General features: G+C 34.7%; 2 protein-coding genes and 6 non-coding genes across 8 annotated transcripts; 3 read left to right on the forward strand and 5 right to left on the reverse strand.

Annotated features, from left to right (window-relative positions):
- Positions 1–2,995: 2,995 nt before the first annotated feature.
- ap4m1 (adaptor related protein complex 4 subunit mu 1) lies at positions 2,996–9,555 on the reverse strand. Its single transcript, XM_073829756.1, has 15 exons — positions 9,360–9,555; positions 9,121–9,206; positions 8,923–9,029; positions 8,718–8,814; positions 8,239–8,349; positions 6,806–6,886; positions 6,649–6,711; positions 6,501–6,567; positions 6,344–6,397; positions 6,142–6,248; positions 5,974–6,065; positions 5,025–5,069; positions 4,888–4,938; positions 4,682–4,799; positions 2,996–4,606 (listed from the first exon to the last, which is right to left on the reverse strand). Exons 1-15 carry the CDS (start codon positions 9,415–9,417, stop codon positions 4,415–4,417), a joined length of 1,329 nt encoding a protein of 442 aa, XP_073685857.1. The 5' UTR covers positions 9,418–9,555; the 3' UTR covers positions 2,996–4,414.
- Positions 9,556–13,380: 3,825 nt separating this feature from the next.
- On the forward strand, positions 13,381–16,851 carry and3 (actinodin3). Its single transcript, XM_073829259.1, has 6 exons — positions 13,381–13,396; positions 13,507–13,527; positions 13,704–13,781; positions 13,855–13,896; positions 14,835–14,989; positions 16,222–16,851. Exons 1-6 carry the CDS (start codon positions 13,381–13,383, stop codon positions 16,849–16,851), a joined length of 942 nt encoding a protein of 313 aa, XP_073685360.1.
- A 791-nt stretch (positions 16,852–17,642) lies between these two features.
- On the forward strand, positions 17,643–17,724 carry trnal-uag (transfer RNA leucine (anticodon UAG)). The gene has a single exon. It is a non-coding gene; the product is annotated as a tRNA-Leu (tRNA).
- A 252-nt stretch (positions 17,725–17,976) lies between these two features.
- Positions 17,977–18,050, reverse strand: trnat-agu (transfer RNA threonine (anticodon AGU)). The gene has a single exon. It is a non-coding gene; the product is annotated as a tRNA-Thr (tRNA).
- A 422-nt stretch (positions 18,051–18,472) lies between these two features.
- Positions 18,473–18,554, reverse strand: trnas-gcu (transfer RNA serine (anticodon GCU)). The gene has a single exon. It is a non-coding gene; the product is annotated as a tRNA-Ser (tRNA).
- A 243-nt stretch (positions 18,555–18,797) lies between these two features.
- Positions 18,798–18,931, reverse strand: LOC141299928 (U8 small nucleolar RNA). Its single transcript, XR_012341888.1, has one exon. It is a non-coding gene; the product is annotated as a U8 small nucleolar RNA (small nucleolar RNA).
- A 1,096-nt stretch (positions 18,932–20,027) lies between these two features.
- On the forward strand, positions 20,028–20,109 carry trnal-aag (transfer RNA leucine (anticodon AAG)). The gene has a single exon. It is a non-coding gene; the product is annotated as a tRNA-Leu (tRNA).
- Positions 20,110–20,611: 502 nt separating this feature from the next.
- On the reverse strand, positions 20,612–20,745 carry LOC141299927 (U8 small nucleolar RNA). Its single transcript, XR_012341887.1, has one exon. It is a non-coding gene; the product is annotated as a U8 small nucleolar RNA (small nucleolar RNA).
- Between the last annotated feature and the right edge of the window lie 499 nt (positions 20,746–21,244).

Consider the following 21,244-nt stretch of genomic DNA (forward strand, 5'->3'; position numbering starts at 1 on the left):
GATCTTCAAATTCAAAAAGCTCTTAATGCATCTCTGAAGCATCAGTAAGTGTTTAAACCTTCTGTAAAAGTTCCATATGAGTTCAATAGTTGTCATCAGTTTGAAAAGATGGATCTCAAAATCATACAGTCATTGTTGGAAAGGATTCAAATACACAAAAATGCTGGAAAACCAAAGAATCTGTGGGACCTGAAGGATTTTTTTCTAAAGAACAGCAGGCAGTTTAACTGTTCAGGACAAACTAGGGACTCACAAACAACTATCACTAAACAACAACAAAAAAACAGCTGTGGATCATTCAGGTAACAACACAGTATTAACAATCAAGTGTATGTAAACTTTTGAACGGGGTCTTTTTCATAAATTCAGCTATTATTTTCTTTTGTGGACAATATGTAAATGTCTTTTATGTGGAAGATCTTATTCAGGTCAGTACTAAATACAAAATAACATGCATTTTGATGCTCCCTCTTAATTTGGTAAAATAATTAACATTTTGCAGATTCTGCTAGGTGTATGTAACCTTTTGACTTCAACTGTATATACCAGGGGAACCCCAAACTAAGGACTGCATTTGGACCGGCCCTCTGAACAATGCCAGAGACATATTTTGAAAATGTAATTTTAAATACGTTTTACTTATATCATGTCGGTATTTGATAATAAAGGTTGGCTTTCAAACTAAAATTTCCCTTAGTTATTAACACAGCCTAATTATTTGTTAAATTCACCACCAGAATGGTACATTCAACGTAATGTGTCACCGTGATCGAACAGGTGATGCGCGAGCCAGCTAGAAAAATCAGAGCGATGACAAAATGACTCAATAGCATTTGAGGTGAAACTAGCTCTGCTTGTGGGACAAGTGCAAAAGCAAGACTTCACTCAACTCCCAGTTACCCAAAGTTTTTCAGCTGAGAACCAGTTGAAAAGTCAATTTGACGTGTGGTTCAAAAAACACAGTGGACCAACACCAGCAGATGACATTGCACCCCAAATCATCACAGACTGTGGAAACTTAACTTCTTAAACTTAACTACTGGACTTCAAGCAACTTGAGCTTTGAGCTGCTCCACCCTTCCTCCAGACTCTAGGACCTTGATTTCCAAATAAAATACAAAACTTGCTCTCATTTGAAAAGAGGACTTTGGATCACTGCAACAGTCCATTTCTTCTTCTCCTTAGCCCATGTTCAGGAGTGGCTTAACAAGAGGAATACAACAACTGTAGCCATATTCCTTGACACGTCTGCGTGTGGTGGCTCTTGATGCCTTGACCCCAGCCTCAGTCCATTCCTTGTGAAGTTCACCCAAATTCTTGAATCAGTTTTGCTTGACAAGCCTGTCAAGGCTGCGGTTCTCTCGGTTGGTTGTGCATCTTTTTCTTCCACACTTTTTCCTTCCACTCAACTTTGTGTTAACATGCTTGGATACAGCACTCTGTGAACAGCCAGCTTCTTTGGCAATCAATGTTTGTGGCTTACCCTCCTTGTGAGGGGTGTCAATGATTGTCTTCTGGACAACTGTCAGATCAGCAGTCTTCCCCATGATTGTGTAGCCTAGTGAACCAAACTGAGAGACCATTTTGACGGCTCAGGAAACCTTTGCAGGTCTTTTGAGTTGATTAGCTGATTGGCATGTCACCATATTCTAATTTGTTTTTGTTAAATGTGAGCCAAATCATCAAAATTAAAAGAACCAAAGACTTAAACTACTTCAGTCTGTGTGCATTAAATTTATTTAATACACAAGTTTCACAATTTGAGTTGAATTACTGAAATAAATGAACTTTTCCATGACATTCTAATTTGAGATGCACCTGTATATCGTTTGAAAAGAAATGATCATTTGTCTGTCTGGTGCATAAAAAATAATAAACTATTCTAGCATTAAAAGATATAATAAATACAGGTAAAATCATAATAAAATAATAATAATAATAGTAGTCAGTCCGGCCCATGGAATTTTCTTTTATAAACCAACCCGGCCCCCCATTAAAGAAAAGAAAATTATGTGGCCCGCTCAGAAAAAAGTTTGGGGACCCCTGGTATATACTTACTACTTATAGTGTATATATAGTACAATAGAATTATAGTATAATACTATATAAGTCACACAGTATCTTATTTCCCAAACTAAAATGTACAGGATAGTTCATGTGAGAATGGTGAGGTACTAGAACTCATCTGTGCTTTGATAACACAGGGGGTCGAACATGTCATCTTTTGATGTAGTCTATTTCTATCCAGTGGCAGTGTGGGAAGACATCAAAGGAGATATGTTTTTTTCCTGAGAGGTTTTCCCTCTGTCTGTCAATGTAATATCTCCGCAACCATTGTTGGGTTGGGCCATTTATGTGGTAGATGTGTTTTTTCTTTAAAATTATAGCTTGGAGGGAGTTGCTTCACAGAACACAGTAAAGGTGTCATAACACATGCTGATTTAAACTGATGAGGGGATTACTTTTTGCTCTTGTTGTGCATTTAATGCCTACATGGTATGACTGAACTGAAGAGAGAAGCAAACCATCTACTATTTAACCATAAAGTATGAAATCATGAAGTCATGCTTTGGTAAATCATAATTATGAAATAAAAATCTACAGCATATGCTGGTTAGGTATGTTTTTGAAGCATGGCAGCTGGTTTAAGATGGTCCTTAGTTGGTCATGAGCTGGTTAAAGATGGTCCTGAGCCGGAGCTATCTTATAACCAGCTCAGGACCAGCTTAAATCAGTTTAAACCAGCTGCCATGCTTCAAAATATACCTAACCAGCATATGCTGTTTTTTTTTCAACAGGGCTATGAGATTGCAAGTCATAAGTACAATATGAAGTTGAAAGGTTATGAGAAATTATGGCAGAAAACTCATACTTTTTTAAGAGAAACATTTAAATTATGAGATATGGTCAACATTATGAGATGAGAAGTCCAAAAGATGTCAAAATGCAAACTAATTTAAACTTTTTTGTCTTCTAAACTTCTTAATCATGAATACACTCTTATACCTGTTTTTTTATTAAGTTTAAATGGGGGTGAAAATCAATACATAATTTCTTAAAATTATGAGAAAAGAGGAAAACAACATAATGACAAAAAAAGATGTACAACGCATAGATATGACATAATTTTGACTCTTTTTTTCATAATGTAAACTTTTTGTCATAATTATGACTTGTGTTATAATTTCAACTTGTTTTTAGCTTACACCTAAGTCATGAATGCACTCTTGTAACTGCTTAGCTGCTTTTACATGAAGTTTGATTTGAAAATATGACAAAAAGGATTTTTGTTTGTTTGTTTTTTTCAGATATACACTACCAGTCAAAGGCTTTCGAACAGTAAGATTTTCAATGTTTTTTAAAGAAGTCTCTTCTGCTCACCAAGCCTGCATTTATTTGATCCAAAGTACAGCAAAAACTTAAAATAATATTTTTACTATTTAAAATAATTGATTTCTATTTGAATATATTTAAACATTTATTTTATTCCTGTAATTTCACAGCTGAAATTTTAGCATCATTACTCCAGTCACATGATCCTTCAGAAATCATTCTAATATTCTGATTTGCAGCTCAAAAAACTAATTTTATTATTAGGTTGAAAACAGCAGAGTAGAATTTTTTTCAAGTTTCTTTGATAAGTGGAAAGTTCAGAAGAACAGCATTCATCTAAAATAGAAATCTTTTGTAACATTATGAATGTCTTTACCATCACTTTTGATTAATTTAAAGCATCCTTGCTGAATAAAAGTATTGATTTCTATAATTTTTCACAACTTTTGAATAGTATAGTGTATAATGTCAAAAAAAGCTTTTCATTTCAGATAAATGCTGATCTTTGGATCTTTATATTCATCAACGAATCATTCAAAAATGTACTCAACTGATTTAAATATTAATAATAAATATATAATAAAAAATGTTTCTTGAACAGCAAATCAGCATATAAGTATGATTGCTTTGGAATCACAGGAATAAATTACATTTTAAAATGTATTAAAGTAGAATTTTATTTAGTTATTTTAAATATGACAAATATTTTACAATTTTACTGTTTTTGCTGTACTTCGGATCAAATAAATGCAGGCTTGGTGAGCAGACATTAAAAAACATTAAAAATCTAAACTTTTTGACTGGTAGTTTAAGTCATTATTACATATTCAATATTTGTACACCACTGGGCTTATTTTATTTTAAATAAAGGAATACTAATTTGACAGTCATACTAGACACAATGTTGTTATGTCTCAAAAAATCTCTAGATTCAGTCTCTCTTAGATAAAAAAAAGTGAATGGAGAAAAACTGAAAATTTGTTCATATGCATAGATTATTACTAACATCCCAATAAAATTAAAAAATTGTGGCTGAATGAGGCACACAGCAGTTTGTTCATTGTTCATTCCATCTGCTAGGTCAGATCCGTATGGTGTAGGAGTCAGAATGAGTGACATATCGAACCCAACGTTGTGACAGTCCCGTCTGAGTTGGAGAGAGCCGGAGGAAGCGGATCTGAAGGCCGGTGCAGGTTTGTTTGGGCAGTTCGAATGACATACTGACAGGGCCGACCTCCAGCAAAGAGGCGGAGCTTAAACCAGGAACATCGACCTGTGGGATCAGAACACACGTCATCAGTGACAGATGACGATTTGCGTCAAGCAAATTACCATATAATAACATCACCTTGAACAGTGCCGACAACTGCGCTCCTCCAGGGAAACGGGGGATCTCCCAGAGCAGGGCTTTGTTCTTCGGCTGCAGTTCAGCAGTCTGGTCAGGGCTACTAAGCTCCTGAGACATACTGTACAGGATGGAGAAAGAAACAAGGGTTATAGATAGTCCATGAGAATAAATAACACTGATAAGCATCCCGTTGCAAAAAATCTGACCTTATAGAGCCTTTTGGCACAGGAACGTTAATGGAAACATTAAGAGCCGTACTGCAGGGAAAAGTAAACAATACTCATATTGACTCATGTTTTTATGTATTATGACATTTTAAACACTATGCTGTATATACACTGACCTTTTAGGTGGAAGATCACATCTAAGTTTAAGAAAAATCAACACCCTGCAAAGAAACAACCAATTTCAACATTACACATACACAAAAAAACGAAATTATGCAGAAATGCACTATATTGCTAAGAGTATTGGGACACCCCGTTCTAATGAACAGGTTTGACTACTGTAGTAATTTCCATGAGTACAAATCCTAATGTTTAAGCATATAATGATATTCTAGGGGATTGTGTACTTCTAATTTAATAGCAACAGCTTTGACAGGACCCTTTTCTATTCTAACATGAGAATGCCTCTGTGTATAAGGCACGGTATGAAAAGAAATGATTGATTCAGTCAGTGTGGAAGAACTTCACTTGTCTGCATAAAGCCAAGTTCTAATCAGAGCAGAACATCTCTGGAGTGACTTTAAATGTAGACTTTGAGCCAAAAACTCATCACCAAACACCAATGACAACTATGGGTACAGTCATTTAGGCACTTCCAAAACGGTTGCAACAGAGATGGAATTACAAATTATTAATACATAAATTGTTTCCATCTTTGTTGCCATAGTTTTGGAAGTGCCTTTTTCTGTTCTAAAGAAGGGGGTCCCAATACTTATAGTGTATGTACAAGTCCTTGGTGTTTGGTGATGAGTTTTTGGCTCAAGGTCTGCATTTAAAGTCACACCAGAATGTTCAGCTGAGAGTAGGACTTTGCTTTCTGCAGACCAGTCAAGTTCTTCCACACTGACTGAATCAATCATTTCTTTTTGAACCTTGCTTTATACACAAAGGCATTGTCATGATAGAATTGAAGAGAGTCCTGTCAAAACAGCACACATTCCCCCAGAATATCATTATATGCTTTAACATTAAGATTTGTACTCTGGAAATTACTAAATTAGTCAAACCTGTTCATTAGAAGGGAGTGTCCCAATACTTTTGGCAATACAGTGTATGTTTACAAACCTGTTCACATAATCTTTCTCTACAGAGGGGAATAGCTGAAATGGTGGCGCACATGGCAGCTCATCACACAGCTGATACTGCATCACTGTTTGCTGGAAAAAAAAACACCCATCAACTATCCATTGAATTATTCTAAAGTGCATTTCTGTGCATGTGATTGTAATTTACCTCTCCTTGGCTCGGACAGACTTTCAATATTCTGAAAGTATCAAATTCATCCAATTTGACAGCCTGGTGAAATCTGCATTCGTCTACACGCACAGCTGAACTGTAGCCTGAAGAATAGAATGAATAGACTTAATCAAAGTTGTAATTAAACATATACGGCCTCTAGAGTGGTATGTGTATTGATCAGAGTTGGATACTCAACCTTTCAGCTGAGACTTTCCAATATTGAGCTCTTCATTCAGTCCAATCCGCATCTCTACGGGATGAACAAATACACAAAGAAATACACAATCATAGATGAAAGGATCACTTCATCACTCGTGTGCATTAACATGGGCTGCAAGATGGAGCCAACTCACCTGAACAGGTTGGTAGGAAACATTTTATTCTTATCTCTCCCTGAATGTCTGATTTCATTAAAACTCCCTTAAAAAGAAAAACAACATGTAATAGATGTAAGTAGTTAGCAGTTTTGTTTCAAAACATGGTTCTTTGAGTAGTACTCACATTGGAGCCAATAACCACAGACAGCCTTTCTATCACATCCACAAAGATCTCATTCTTTCCACCCTGTAGTCAAAGAAAGAAAGAATTCATAATAAATCAAAATAATTTCTAAAATCATCAAAGATAACGTAAAACTGTAAAATCTAAGACAACCTACCTGCTCTCCTCGACTGGACATTATAGGACGACTGGCTGCAACACTAGGAGCCACTTTACTTTGTTGTGTTTCAGCACCAAACTACAAAATATGAAATTTAAAATGTTTTTACGTATCATTAAGATTAGAAAAGAGGTAAAGCAGTGGTTCTCAACTAGGAGGCCAGATTTAACTGAGCACACTTCTAAAGGGGACAACAAAATGGCTTAAAATTATTTCAAATAAGACAACAAAAGATGTGTTAACAAGTGTCATTTGTATATAAGAACCAGGCTTCTCATGATCTTGATCAATCTAGATGCCCTGTATGATGGATTTTAAAAGCGTAATGTCTAGAGCAGAAAAATACACGGAAATTAATAAAATTACATACAGTTGAGGTCAAAAGTTTACATCCCCCTTTCAGAATCTGCAAAATGTTAATTATTTTACCAAAATAAGAGGGATCATACAAAATGCATGTTGCTTATTTAGTACTGACCTGAATAAGACATTTCACATTACAGATGTTTACATATAGTCCACAAGAGAAAATAGTAGCTCTACCCTGTTCAAAAGTTTACATACAATTGATTCTTAATACTGTGTTGTTACATGAATGATCCACAGCTGTTTTTTGTTTAGTGATAGTTGTTCATGAGTCCTTTGTTTGTCCTAAACAGTTGAAAACTGCCTGCTGCTTTCCAGAAAAATCCTTTAGGTCCCACAAATTCATTTTTTTAGCATTTTTGTGTGTTTAAAGCCTTTCCAACAATGACTGTATGATTTTGAAATATATCCATTCACACTGAGGACAACTGAGGGACTTAACTATGCAACTATTACAAAAGATTCAACCGCTCACTGATGCTTCAGAAGGAAAAACAAAGCATTAAGAGCCGGGGGTGAAAACTTTTGAACAGAATGGAGATGTCTACATTTTTCTTATTTTGCCTAAATATCATATTTTTCCATTTAGTGCTGCCCTTCAGAGGCTACAGAAGATACCTACATGTTTCCCCAAAAGACAAAATAAGTTAAATTTACCCTGATCTTCAAATTCAAAAAGTTTTTGACCTCAACTGTAAATTCTTGAAATCAAGTCATCAAGTAATCAAAAGTAAAAATCATATTTTCATAAATTATGATTATGTTATTTATTATTTTAATATACTGCCACTTCTAGTTTCTGAATAAAGTAAGTAATAGATAGTTTGAAAGTGAGTAGCTTTGTCATCGTATCAAACATATCAGAAATGTCTTGGGAGGCTTTCAAATATTCAAACATCTGTGACAATGGAGAGCCTTGGACCCAAAATGTTTGAAAACCACTGCTTTAAAATAAAATAAACTTTAACGCACATTATAGCTGTCTATTTGTTAAGCAAAAACATTACCATATTTAGAAATAAACCATTGTTGAATAGAAACATGCCAAACTTACAATAACTTACCAAACCAACATTACTTAGGTCAAAAAGACTAAAGGGTTTGGATGAAACAGCTTCTGTCTGGATGAAGTTTTTCAGGATATCAGTTGAGGTCGTCTGTATGTAGCCAAAGTCCTGGTGATCAGAGACATAGAGTCGGTGCACTTTTAAAGGCATAGTTCACCCAAAAATTAAAATTCTCTTATTAGTTGGTACTCTCATTAATGGTGGGGATTCTGAGAATAAGAATTGTTAAATAAAGTCATTATTTCTGTTTTCTTTGTGCACAAAAAATATTATCGTGGCTTCGTAAAATGATGGTTTAGAAAGCCTTTGGATTTCAACAAGAATATGTGTTCTGAAAAAATGAGCGAAGGTCTTGCGGGTTTGCAACAACACGAGGGTGAGTAATTGATGACAGAATTTTCATTTTTGGGTGAACTATCCCTTTAAGACTTATTTGTTTGGTGTGACAATAAAAACAAAAAAGAAAAAACATTTACCACCATCTCATCCAGCAGCTCATAAATTAGAGCGAAATTCATCCGCACTGATTTCTCTGACAAACTGCCGCAGTAGTCCTTCACAAGAGCTGCTAATCTGTAAGACATTAAACTGCTGCTTATTATCATGACATCTACACAGGATACATAGCTGTAGTATTAATAATAAAAAAAGGCATTACTGATACAATTTGAATTTGTTAACCTGTTAAGGAACTCAATTATGGTGAAAGGGGATGGGTTTGTTTTGGTGGACGCCACCCAGTAAAGCCCACCCTGCCTTACATGGATGAAATGAAGATCTTTGTGTGACTGCAACAAGATAAACAAAGGTAAACACAGTCAAAATAATGCACAAAACAACAAGTAAGACTTCAGATCAACCAAAAAAACATGAATTTACCATCACAACTGGAGGTTGATCGCCACTGAGAGCTGTGACCATCTCATAGAAAACATTGATGGAGTCTTTACTTGCTTCTCCACGGACTGATACACAGAATTAAGAGAAACTAATAAGCAGAAAGTATACAGATTTAAGTCATATGACTCCTAAACGCACTCCTAAATCTTTGTACCAACCAGACATACAAAAACACATAACATCTCAGTAATACATTTGTAACCCAATTGTAAGGATACAGTCTTTATATATGAGATGATCTCCCTTTGCTGACAAGATAAAAATTTGACTGATCATTTTCTTCAGCACACTTGAGTCTTTTTCATATTATTAAAATCAGTCTGCTTCTTTATCCGCCGTCATTTGTATTCTGCAATATGACAAAATAAAGCTGTTTAGCTGCTCCAGTGTTTTATTACTGCGACTGTCATGACTGTAAACAGCCGGTTTGTTCTTCTTCATTCGCACTCACGTATTAACCGTAACGTTTACTGCCATCTATTGAGCTGGAATATGAACTGCTCCTTAGCAACGACACCTAAAACTTTAAAAACATTATGCACACTAATTTCAAATATATTCAAAGTATGGTTTTAAGTACTTATGAAGACGTGCGAATCAAAATTATATACGGTAAATGTATTTATGTTGATTTATTCATGTAGAAGGAACGTTAATAACAAGTCTACGTGGAGGACGATGCCAAATACGATGAAGCAGTCAGTGATCATATCAAACACACTAAGGTTAATTGTGTCTTCAGATAAAATGTTTAGGGATAAAATCTGAAAACCTGAAACTTTGGTCAGTGGTGAATGGAGGGCAATTTTAACGGTAACGTACAAGACTATAAAATGCTACGGTAAAACCGTTGGTTAACGCTGTAACATTCGGTGAAAAACTAATAGACCTAATGAGACACTGTTATTTCATACTGTTAAATATACAGATTTTTTTAAGTGAAATGCAGCAAGTCATCTCATAACTTTCAGTAAAAAACTGTAAACTGACTTCCCAGAATCCTGTGTATATTTCATTGAAATGACTACGCTCCAGTTTTGTCTTATCAGTTAACTTATATAAATCAGGTTTTAAGCTTAAAAATGTTTGTTGCAATGTATTAGTGTCTTGTATAACCATGATGGTGTTTGTATTTGTGTGTATGAGACTGTGCACTTTCTATTTATATCAGCATGTGGAAAAAGCTATTTGTGACAAATTATGGTTCTTGGTATAGGTTTTTCTTTACCATTTGTGTTGTTAAAATGGTCATTGGTGGTCATTATAAATGTAGAATAACTCTTTAAAATAACTGTTTTCTGTTTGAATATATTTTAAAAATGTAATTTATTCCTGTGATTTCAAAGCTGATTTTTTTTAGCATCATTACTCCAGTCACATGATCCTTCAGAAATCACTCTAATATTCTGATTTGCTGCTCAAAAACATTTATTATTATTCTTATTATGTTGAAAACAGCTGAGTAGATTTTTTTCAGGTTTCTGAAGAATATTTTGTAACTTTATAAATGTGAAAATACTGACTCCAAGCTTTTGAATGGTAGTGTATTATGTTACAAAAGCCTTTTATTTTAGACAAATGCTGATCTTTGTATCTTTCTACTCAGCAAATTAGAAACATTTCTGAAAGATCATGTGATGCTGAACACTGAAAATTTTGCTTTGATCACAGGAATAAATTAAATTTTACAATATATTCAAATAGAAAGCAGTTATTTTAAATAGTAAAAATGTTTCACAATATTACTGATTTTGCTGTATTTTGCATCAAATAAATCCAGGCTTAGTGAGCAGAAGAGAATTTCTTAAAAAACATAAAAATTATTTTTGACTGGTAGTGTATATTTACTAAGTAGTGCACTATTTTGTAGAAGGGGGGTCTAAATGACAAGTTTCAACTGAGATTTTAAAACATTTTTTTTTTTTTTTTTTTTGCATCATGTTTGTATGCCTGTAACTCAGAAAGTATTAAAGATATCTTAATATGCTTTTAGATTATGGTTCTTAAACTGTCCTTTGTGTATCTTCATTTTAAAGTCCTAAATAATTTACTCTCAGAGATATATAGTGGACTACTCAGTAAATATATATATTAAAAAAAAAAACAGTGGATTACTCAGTAAATTTACATCTACGACATTTAAAGGTGCCATAGAATGGAAACTGTGTTTACCTTGGCATAATTAAATAATAACAGTTCAGTACATGGACATGACATATGAGTCTCAAACACCATCGTTTCCTCCTTCTTATATAAATCTAAGTTAGTGTTTGCAAAAGACCACCGAAAAATAGGTCAATTCCAACATAACAGACTGTTACGAAACTTTCCCGAGATCGTTAATATAGTTACGCCTCCAACATTTGCATCGCCCAATCATCGGTAACGTCAGCACATCAGTAAAACAAGGCAAGCCACTGAAGGGACACGGTTAGCTTAATGCTAGCGCTAGCCTGTTACATTGCTATACATAGGATTTCACCACATAAACAGAGAGATGCCTGCGCTGATGATGGTGAATGATGGAGAAATAACTGCCTGATGATGGCAAATGATTTACAGATCTTGAGAATCACTGAGAAGGAGCTCAACTTGTGTGGTAAGTACTTGTGTCTCTGCATTGTAACTTTACACAGAGCACATGCATCACAGTAATCAGACTAAACTGTCTGCAATTCAAAACGGCAGATTCAACAAACCGCATATTAAAAGCGGCTAGAGTTCCTAATTAGATATATATTTTTATCCATGTGCGAGCTATTGAGATGGGAAGCTCTGTGAAACATCCAATCAGAGCAGAGCTCATTAATATTCATGAAGCTTCCAAATAAGGCAAAAACAGAGCATTTCATTCTAGGGGCAAATCCTATGGTTGTAAATGGACCTGTAAAACCATTTCTGGAGATTTTTTGCCCTTTCCTATGCCATATACCTTCTATGTAGATATCAGAGAACCATTTTAAATATCAATGCATTCTATGGCACCTTTAATAATTTGGCTTTCATCACTATTTGTCTTTCCACAGAAAAACATATTAACAAAATTAAAACATTGACACATAATGACCATATTAACACTATGTTTTATTACTGCAAGTATAACTTTAATTTGTAAAACTTTAAATGTTGCTACCAATGTTTTTTTATTGTTTAAGGAACTGTATGATTGTGGCCAAAACTGGTACTGCAATCACTTTCAAAATACTGTAGAACGGTGTATCCCCTCCCACCCACAATATAAGTATTTGAAATGAGCATGATTTCTTAATGTCTAGTGACATGTCAGGGCCATTTTATGATTAACTGAAATACATTTCTTACAGTTCCTTTAAGGTCTGACATCCATAGCTGTGTGTGAGAGAGTTTTCACAATGTAGGTTGTAGTTATGACAGGATCTTTTCATTATTTATTGTGAAGATGAGAGTGTACAGCGGCTGGATGGGACCTGTGCAATAACACCTTAATGTTGAGTCCTTCTGTTATTTGATCATTATCATCAGAAACCCTCTGTTTTCCTGCATATCTCAGATTCCAGCTCTGCTCGATCACACCTGTTTAACAAACTGCTCACTAGTTTTCTCCGCCTTAAAGCGTTCTGATCCTTCTGCCTTCCTGCCACCACATGTGCAACATAACTAAATAAGTGTTAAAAAAGCTCAAATATAATTCTCATATAGCCCCTTTCCTTAATTAACATATTCAACCTTTTGGTTTTGAATTTTTAATCAAAACAAAAGTTCAAAAGATTTGATTCAAGAGTTTTTGTTTTTGTTCTCAAGTCCAGAATTTAGGCTCCAGCTGTTTCTGTTGCAGTAAAGGTTTAATTTTGCGCGGCATCTCTAAAGACAGGGGTGCTTATGTTATCATCACCTGAACACACACATCTGAACCATTTTTCAATCCAGACAGCGGAGATGTTGAAATTATGCAGCGCTGAAGCAATGACTTCTCGGCCCTGTACCAAAAACATGCCTGGGGGATCAGATTTACAACATGTCATATACATAATGCCATGAGATCAATCACAATGATATGTAGTTGTATCTGTTCTGACTAGTTTTCATAAAACCTTACTGGCAAAATCTGTTTAGGTCACTGAGGCTGTAAAAGATAAATGCTTGTCATTAGAGAACCCATTTATAATGCATAAGTGTGTATATTCGTTTTCAAGATAGATTTTTATTATTATTTGGCCTACAAAGTAGTTTGTTTTAAGTCATTTTAAAATGTCTGTAAAAATGTATGGGGGTAGAAGTAGGAGGAGGGAGCTTCTTGATCTTCACAACCAATGAATCGTAAGGACGCAATTGCTGGTATTGAGTCTAGTATTTAAATGCTTTCCCATTTGAAATTCTCCTGAACAGAGACCGAAGATGAGACAGAAGGTGAGTGATATTATTTTACTGTTTCAGCTTTTAAAGTCTAAACATTTTGTAAAACAAAAGACTTAAAATAATATATAAAATATATAAACTTTAGATCTGACTAAGTAGTTTGAGATTTGCTGCATGACCTCTGTTTTAAATATTTCTATGAAAAAACATTGGGATTGTTAATATAGTACAAAAACAAATCTGTTTTCAGGTGACGTCTTTGCTGTGCCTTTATGGCGCTCTGCACTGCTTGGTACTTCTGCAAGGTATGATTATTTACAAAACTTTTCTTTAAAAAAATAAATATTCAGGTAAAAATATTTAACTGTTTTTTTGCAGTGTCACAGGCCACATCCCTAGCAAAAGTCTCCAAAGACAAAGGTAAGATTGTTTTTTGTTTGTTTATTTTTATTTTATTTTTTGATAGTTGTTCATGAGTTCCTTGTTTTATTCTGAACAGTTAAACTGCCTGCTGTTCTTCAAAAAGCATAAAAATTCAGAAATTTTTTAGTGATAGTTTTTAATAAGTCCCTTGTTTGTCCTGAACAGTTAAACTGGCTGCTGTTCTTCAGAAAACTCCTTCAGGTCCCACATATTCTTTGTTTTTTCAGCATTTTTGTGTATTTAAACCATTTCAATGCATTATGCTGGGGGGTAAAAACTTTTTTAATTTGAAGATTGAATTTGAATGCAAGTTATTTTGTCTTCTGGGAAACATGTAAGTATCTTCTGTAGCTTATAAAAAAATGTACACATCCTCATTCCATTCAAAAGTTTACACCTCTTGCTCTTAATGCATAATTTTCCTTCTGAAGCATCAGTGAGCATTTGAACCTTCTGTAATAGTTACATATGAGTCCCTCAGTCCTCAGTGTGAAAAGATGGATCTCAAAATCATAGTTACCGTTGGAAAGGGTTCAAATACACTAAAATGCTGAAAAATCAAAGAATCTGTGGGACCTGAAGGAGTTTTCTGAAGAACAGCAGCCAGTTTAACTGTTCAGGACAAACAAGGGACTTATTAAAAACTATCACTAAAAAAATAATTGAATAAACAGAGCTGTGGATAACAACACAGTATTATGAATCAAGTGTATGTAAACTTTTGAACAAGGTAATGTTTAAAAATTGAACTATTATTTTCTCTTGTGGGCTATATGTAAACATTTTATGTGAAATATCTTATTCAGATCAGTACCAAACCAAAAATAACATGAATTTTGTATGATCCCTCTTATTTTGGTAAAATAATTAACAGTAATTTGCAGATTCTGCAAGGTGTATGTAAACTTTTGACTTCAGCTGTATTTCTTTTGCAGCATCGAATCCAGCTGTTGGCATTAACTCTGAAAAGGCCCATGATTTTCTGGCACATGCACGTCCAAGGAGAACAGCCAACCCCAATTGGTATCACAAAAATCCAGATTTTCAGTCCTACTATCGTTACTACAGCAGTATTGGGCACACTGAAGGGGTAAGACGAGCAATATATTTGTTTCTTTCTATCCCATTATTAATAAAACTTTTTTTCAGCTCAGAAATACTAGTAAAATGCAGTAATGTAGCTGTTCTTGATAAAATTAATGACTATTATTAAATAAATAAATCTAAGTCTAATTGATAAATGTTAAAACATTTAAAGTTATTTTTAAGTAAATAAAGGGGATAGTTCTCCCAAAATTGAAAATACTTATCTTCATGTTGTTCCAAACACACGGGACTTTGGATGATCTTTAAAACACGAATTAAGATATTTTTAATGAAATCAGGGAGGTTTCTGTCCCTCCATTGAAAGTCCAGGTAACCAAAACTAAGAAGATCCAAAAAGGTCATAAACACAACTTACACCTTGTCTACACTACGACGCTGTGACGCATACAGTTGAGGTCAAAAGTTTACATACACCATGCAGAATCTGCAAATGTTAATTATTTTACCGAAATAAGAGGGATCATACAAAATGCTTGTCATTTTTTTATTTAGTACTGACCTGAACGCAAAATACATTTACATATAGTCCACAAGATAAAATAATAGAATTTATAAAAAATGACTCCAATAACACTTTAATTTTTTTTCTAATTTTTTTTTTTAAATTGATATTTGTTCATAAGTCCTTTGTTTGTCCTGAACAGTTAAACTGCCCGCTGTTCTTCAGAAAAATCCTTTAGGTTCCACAGATTCTTTGTTTTTTCAGCAATTTTTTTTTTGTGTATTTGAACCGTTTCCAACAATAACTGTATGATTTTGAGATCTATCTTTTCACACTGAGGACAACTGAGGGACTCGTATGCAACTATTACAAAAGGTTCAAACACTCACTGATGCTTCAGAAGGAAAAAAAATGTATAAGAGCCAGGGGTGTAAACTTTTGGACTAAATGAAGATGTGTACATTTTTCTTATTTGGCCGAAGTAAGCTACAGAAGATACATACATGTGTCCCAGGAGACAGAATAAGTTAAATTAACCCTGATCTTCAAATTCATGAAAAAACATTTTCAAAGATTAACCAAAGTCTTATGGGTTTGCAGTCTCATGAGGGTGAATAAATTATCACAGAATTTTCATTTTTGGGTGAACTGTCCGTTTAAGTCATTTCCTCAGCCAGCAATACACAGTAGAAATAAAAACAGAAGTATTGTACGCTAAAATACACAAAGGAGCTGTATTTTCTCTGGTTCACCTATTTCTGTTTCTCTTCCAGCTCTATGAGATAGACAAAATCCGAATGCTTTACCAGCAGATGCGACATCTGGAGCTCACGTATGGCCCTGATGCATCTAAATACCAGAACACCCTTGGTCTTAAACTAAAGTCCACACCTCCGCCTACAACCCAGCCTCCACCCCCTACTTTACCACCTGTCTCCAAGATGAACGTTATATACTTGTGTAATTCAAAAGACCCCCAGTGCAAGCCACATATTGTGTACCTGCCCGCTGGTGGCGTACCTGTACTTTGCGATCCACGTTACCACCCAAACTGCAAACTCAGCCCTGTCCAGAAGTTACCCTCTCCACCTGTAACTGCATCAGAACCAGTGACGTCTGCTCCTCCTCCACCACCACCACAAAAATCCACTTCTCCACCACCACCTCCTCCAATGATTATCAAAGGAATGGAGTATGACTGTGATCCCTACTGGGACCCTGACTGCCTAATCGACAATCCTCCTAGGCCAGTAAAGATGATTGAACCACCACCAGCACTTCCAGCTGAGAAGGTGAAGAAGGAAATAGGGAGCAAAGTAATCCTAAATGCTCCGGATCCAACCTATGACCCATATGACTTCGATCAAGATCTGTATGATCCCTTCCGCCATGTAGCTCCTTGATTTTAAATTAAGACAAATCAGTTAAAAAATATGCATCTTAATAGTTTCACTCCTACATTTATGTTTTCTTATCATAATGATGTATAATTTATAAGATAAGCTACACATTAAATACATTAAACCATGGCCTTATTTATAATATGTAGCTAGATTTGTATTCCTTAAGCAAAACAAATGTTGAGGCCAGAATAAAAGAAATGGACACATAAAAACTACTTTGGTTTGTTTATCTGATTCATCTTGTTCCATATGCATTTCAGTCCAGAAGAAAGTAAGCAAATGTGACCCTAGACCACAAAACAAGTCATAAGTAGCACGGGTATGTTTGCAGGTGTAGCCAAAGATACATTGTATGAGTCAAAAAAATCATTAGGATATTAGGTAAAGACCACTTTCCATTAAAATATATTGTAAATTGCCTACCGTAAATATATCACAACTTATTTTTTTATTAGTAATAGGCCTATCTATGGCTAAGTACTTCATTTAGACAACTTGAAAGGCGATTTTCTCAGTATTTGGGGTTTTTTTTTTTCGCACCCTCTGAATCCAGGTGTTCGAATAGTTGTTTCTCAGCCAATATTTCCCTGTCCTAACAAACCATACATTCACGGAAAGCTTATTTATTCAATTTTCAGACGATATATAAATCTGGATGTATAAACTCTTATGACTGGTTTTGTGGTCCAGGGTCACAAATGATTTCGTCCGTCAAAACACGAATTCGTCTGAGGAAACATGAACTAGAACAGTGTATCCATTTCTACCACACTTTCTGACTGGTTGCATAGGGTAGCGTGGCCGAGCGGTCTAAGGCGCTGGATTTAGGCTCCAGTCTCTCTGGAGGCGTGGGTTCGAATCCCACCGCTGCCAACACTGTTTTTGCAGTTTTTTATTTATTAAGAAACTATCACATATGACTAAAACATTTATTTAATTTTAATCGAAGATCACAGAACCTTTAGATATCTAAAGATATGTTTTCAGAAATACAGTTGCAAGTTAATATTTGTAATTTTAATATTTGTACTTTTTACAAAGTCCATTTAAAACATTAATGAAATGCTCTTCTTGTTTCTTATTAGTCAAATTCATACAAGAAACACGATTTGCAAGAATGGCAAAAGGCACCGCTGGGATTCGAACCCAGGATCTCCTGTTTACTAGACAGGCGCTTTAACCAACTAAGCCACGGCGCCAGCGAGCACTTCCTCAAAATGATCTTTTTTTAAAGTTTGAAAAAGTAACATGCATACACAAACACAAACACATTCGTACCTATTAAAGTTTATCAAATTGCTTCAGGAATGTTTTACTGCCAAAGGCTGCGCAATGTTGTGGCATCTTGAAACTCATTGATTTTTATCGTGAGTGACGACACATTAACCGTTCCAAGATGGCGGACGCGTCGACGTGTCTTAAGCAGTTCAATGTGGCATGTTACAGGTTTTTAAACTGTAGTACCTTTTAAATGTCCTCTTGCTTTAAATGTGCAGTGTTGCAGACATAATTTTTTACGGACCATTTCAGTATGGCGGACGGCTTAGGTACAGCGGCCCACAGAAACAGATGCTAATAAGGAACCTATATTTGATAATGTTATAACTTGGTGAAAAGAATTCGACGAGGATGGGATTCGAACCCACGCGTGCAGAGCACAATGGATTAGCAGTCCATCGCCTTAACCACTCGGCCACCTCGTCTGTACGCCTGCGCCACTCGAAACAACTCATTACAAAATTAAAAACCAACGCTGATTTCATAATTTCATATTAACAAAACCGTACATATTACGAAAGAAGTACTTAACAGCTCATGCTCTCTAGTAACATTTGCCAAGAACTTCAATACTTGAATTTATTTTAAAGAACGTTGTATTAACTCTAGTCAGACAAACAGTTTATAACAGTTCAAGCTTCTTCTTTTTAGTTTCAAACAATTCGAAGATCAGATAGGATTCGTAAAGGGGTTGCAAGCCCTGAACGAATACGGTATATAATCACGTATTCATAGAATCCACTCATCATGTTCTGAAACCTTATTTCTAAGGTGTCCAGATTAGTTACAACGCTACTGCTGTAACTCCAAAATGGTCTCGGAGAGCTTATGTAAACCACGCTTGCATTCTCAACCATGGTTGTGTTTACAACTCAAAGTACACATCACATATCTAGTCACGTTTAATGCTTAATATGAGAAAAGCGTTTTAAAGTTTATTTATTTGTGGGGGTTTTTAGGCAACTACTTATACGTTTTAAATTCAGTTTCTTTTAGATTTAAAATTAACATGCCAGCGTTTTCTGCGATCCCATTGGTGGATTTTGAAACTGATGGCCTTTTCGCTGTTTATTCGCATATAGCTTCGTGTGAGTGTAAAATTAATACATACATACATACCATTTCAGATTTCCCCCAAAGTGTTTTATAAAAAAAATAAAATGTGCGTTTATTTGTTTAAAAAAAAAACGACTGATGTGAGTGAGGAGGAGGGGCCAGAGTGTTAACCCACAGATAGAAGCTTTGTGAATCTCTCTTACTCGCAAAAAAAGTGTAAATAACAAATATTTACAGTGAATTACTGTTAACAATTTACGTTTAAGTCAATTTAGAAATGTATTAAATTACTGTTCTAGAAATGGTAATAAAAAACTCCCACCAGAACGGATCAGTAACATTTTTTTTAAGTGAGTGTGAAGCACAACATCTTTGAGGCTTAACATCATCACTTGAGTTCGTGTTTTTACCTTTTACACGTCGCAATTATTTTGTATTATGATCAATTTGTTCTTATTGGCAGAGATGTCTTATGAAAACCATGAATGGCATATGCTTATAGCGTCATCTAGTGGTTGAAGTAAATATGTCTAAACTAATCTAAGAATGTTGACGTATTTTTCTAAATAAAGTAAAATCAATTTTCTTTTTGAAACAAACTGTAAAGCGGTTTTGTCACTTTGATAATAAGTACCATGTTATGATCATAAAATATGTGATCAATAAAACTTAAGTAGTTTCCTGAATAATAAAATAATAAGCTTTCTTTATATATGGTATATAAACCTGAATATACACATGAATGGCTTGACTATAAACGTTAATGACAAACGTTTTATAACAGAGTGACTAAGATACAAATCGCATCTTTTTATACTGTTAGGAAAGCACTAAATCTTAACGGTAGCGTGGCCGAGCGGTCTAAGGCGCTGGATTAAGGCTCCAGTCTCTTCGGGGGCGTGGGTTCGAATCCCACCGCTGCCAAACATTTTTTTTTTCTTTTCTTACTATTATCTTATGTCATGTCAGAGTACACTTCTAAAAACAACATGAGCAGTTAAAACACGCAATATTTATTACATTTTAGTGTTAAAAATTTTGAAATTGTATTGGCAGCACATACCAATCAAACGTTTAAGAACGTTTACTAATTCTCTTCTGCTCACAAAGCCTGCATTTATTTGATCCAATGTACAGCAAAACAGTAACATTTTAAAATATTTTTACTACCTAAAATAACTTTGTATTCGAATATATTTTAAAATGTAAATTATATCTAGGATTTCAAAGCTGAATTTTAAGCATCGTTACTCCTCCAGTCACATGGCCCTTCGATAAGCCTTCCATTATTCTGAATAGCTGTTACAATTTTCCGTTGAAAACGCTTTTATTCTCTGACAACATATTAATAAATTCAAACACGCTACATAAAAAATTAAACAAACAAAAACTCTTTCATTCAATATTACCAAAAACACAATTAAAGATCAGAAAGGATTCGTTAAGGAGTTGCAAATCCTAAACGAATATGATTAATAATCACGTAATCATAGAATCCATTCATCATGTTCTGAAACCTTATTTCTAAGGAGTCCAGATTAGTTGAAACACTACTGGTGTAATTTCACAACGGTCTCGGAGAGCCTTTGTAAACCATGCATGTATTCTCAACCATGGTTGTGTTTCTAACTCAAAGTATACGCATTTAGTCACATTTAATGCTTATTATGAGAGAAGCGTTTAAAAGTTTATTTATTTTAAGTTAACTACTTATTGGTTTTAAATTCGGTTTCTTTTAGATCTCATATTAACATGCAACAACAAGCAACATTTACTCAATTTTAGTGCTAAAAGTATTATGAACACAGCACATAGGCTGTCAAACGTTTTTAGACAGTAAGATTAAAGATATAGTTCACCCAAAAATGAAAATTTGATGTTTATCTGCTTACCCCCAGGGCATCCAAGATGTAGGTGACTTTGTTTCTTCAGCAGAACACAAACAAAGATTTTTAACTCAAACTGGTGCAGTCTGTTAGTGATTTAAGGAGTAGTTCACTTTCAGAACAAAAATGTACAGATAATGTACTCACCCCCTTGTCATCCAACTACTCCTTTA

The sequence above is a fragment of the Garra rufa genome, chromosome 23, assembly GCF_049309525.1.
Source record: "Garra rufa chromosome 23, GarRuf1.0, whole genome shotgun sequence".
NCBI classification, from domain to species: domain Eukaryota; kingdom Metazoa; phylum Chordata; class Actinopteri; order Cypriniformes; family Cyprinidae; genus Garra; species Garra rufa.

What these genes read in the sequence shown, in the direction of transcription:
- ap4m1 (XM_073829756.1), bottom strand. Translation starts at nt 9,417, where the DNA reads ATGATCAGTCAAATTTTTATCTTGTCAGCAAAGGGAGATCATCTCATA. An exon ending in GAGAAAGATTATGTGAACAG is followed by an intron (nt 5,070 to 5,973) that starts GTTTGTAAACAT and finishes GTTTCTTTGCAG; the next exon opens with GGTGTTGATTTTTCTTAAAC. An exon ending in TGTGATCTTCCACCTAAAAG is followed by an intron (nt 4,939 to 5,024) that starts GTCAGTGTATAT and finishes TTTTCCCTGCAG; the next exon opens with TACGGCTCTTAATGTTTCCA.
- and3 (XM_073829259.1), top strand. An exon ending in CTGCTTGGTACTTCTGCAAG is followed by an intron (nt 13,782 to 13,854) that starts GTATGATTATTT and finishes GTTTTTTTGCAG; the next exon opens with TGTCACAGGCCACATCCCTA. An exon ending in AAAAGTCTCCAAAGACAAAG is followed by an intron (nt 13,897 to 14,834) that starts GTAAGATTGTTT and finishes TTTCTTTTGCAG; the next exon opens with CATCGAATCCAGCTGTTGGC.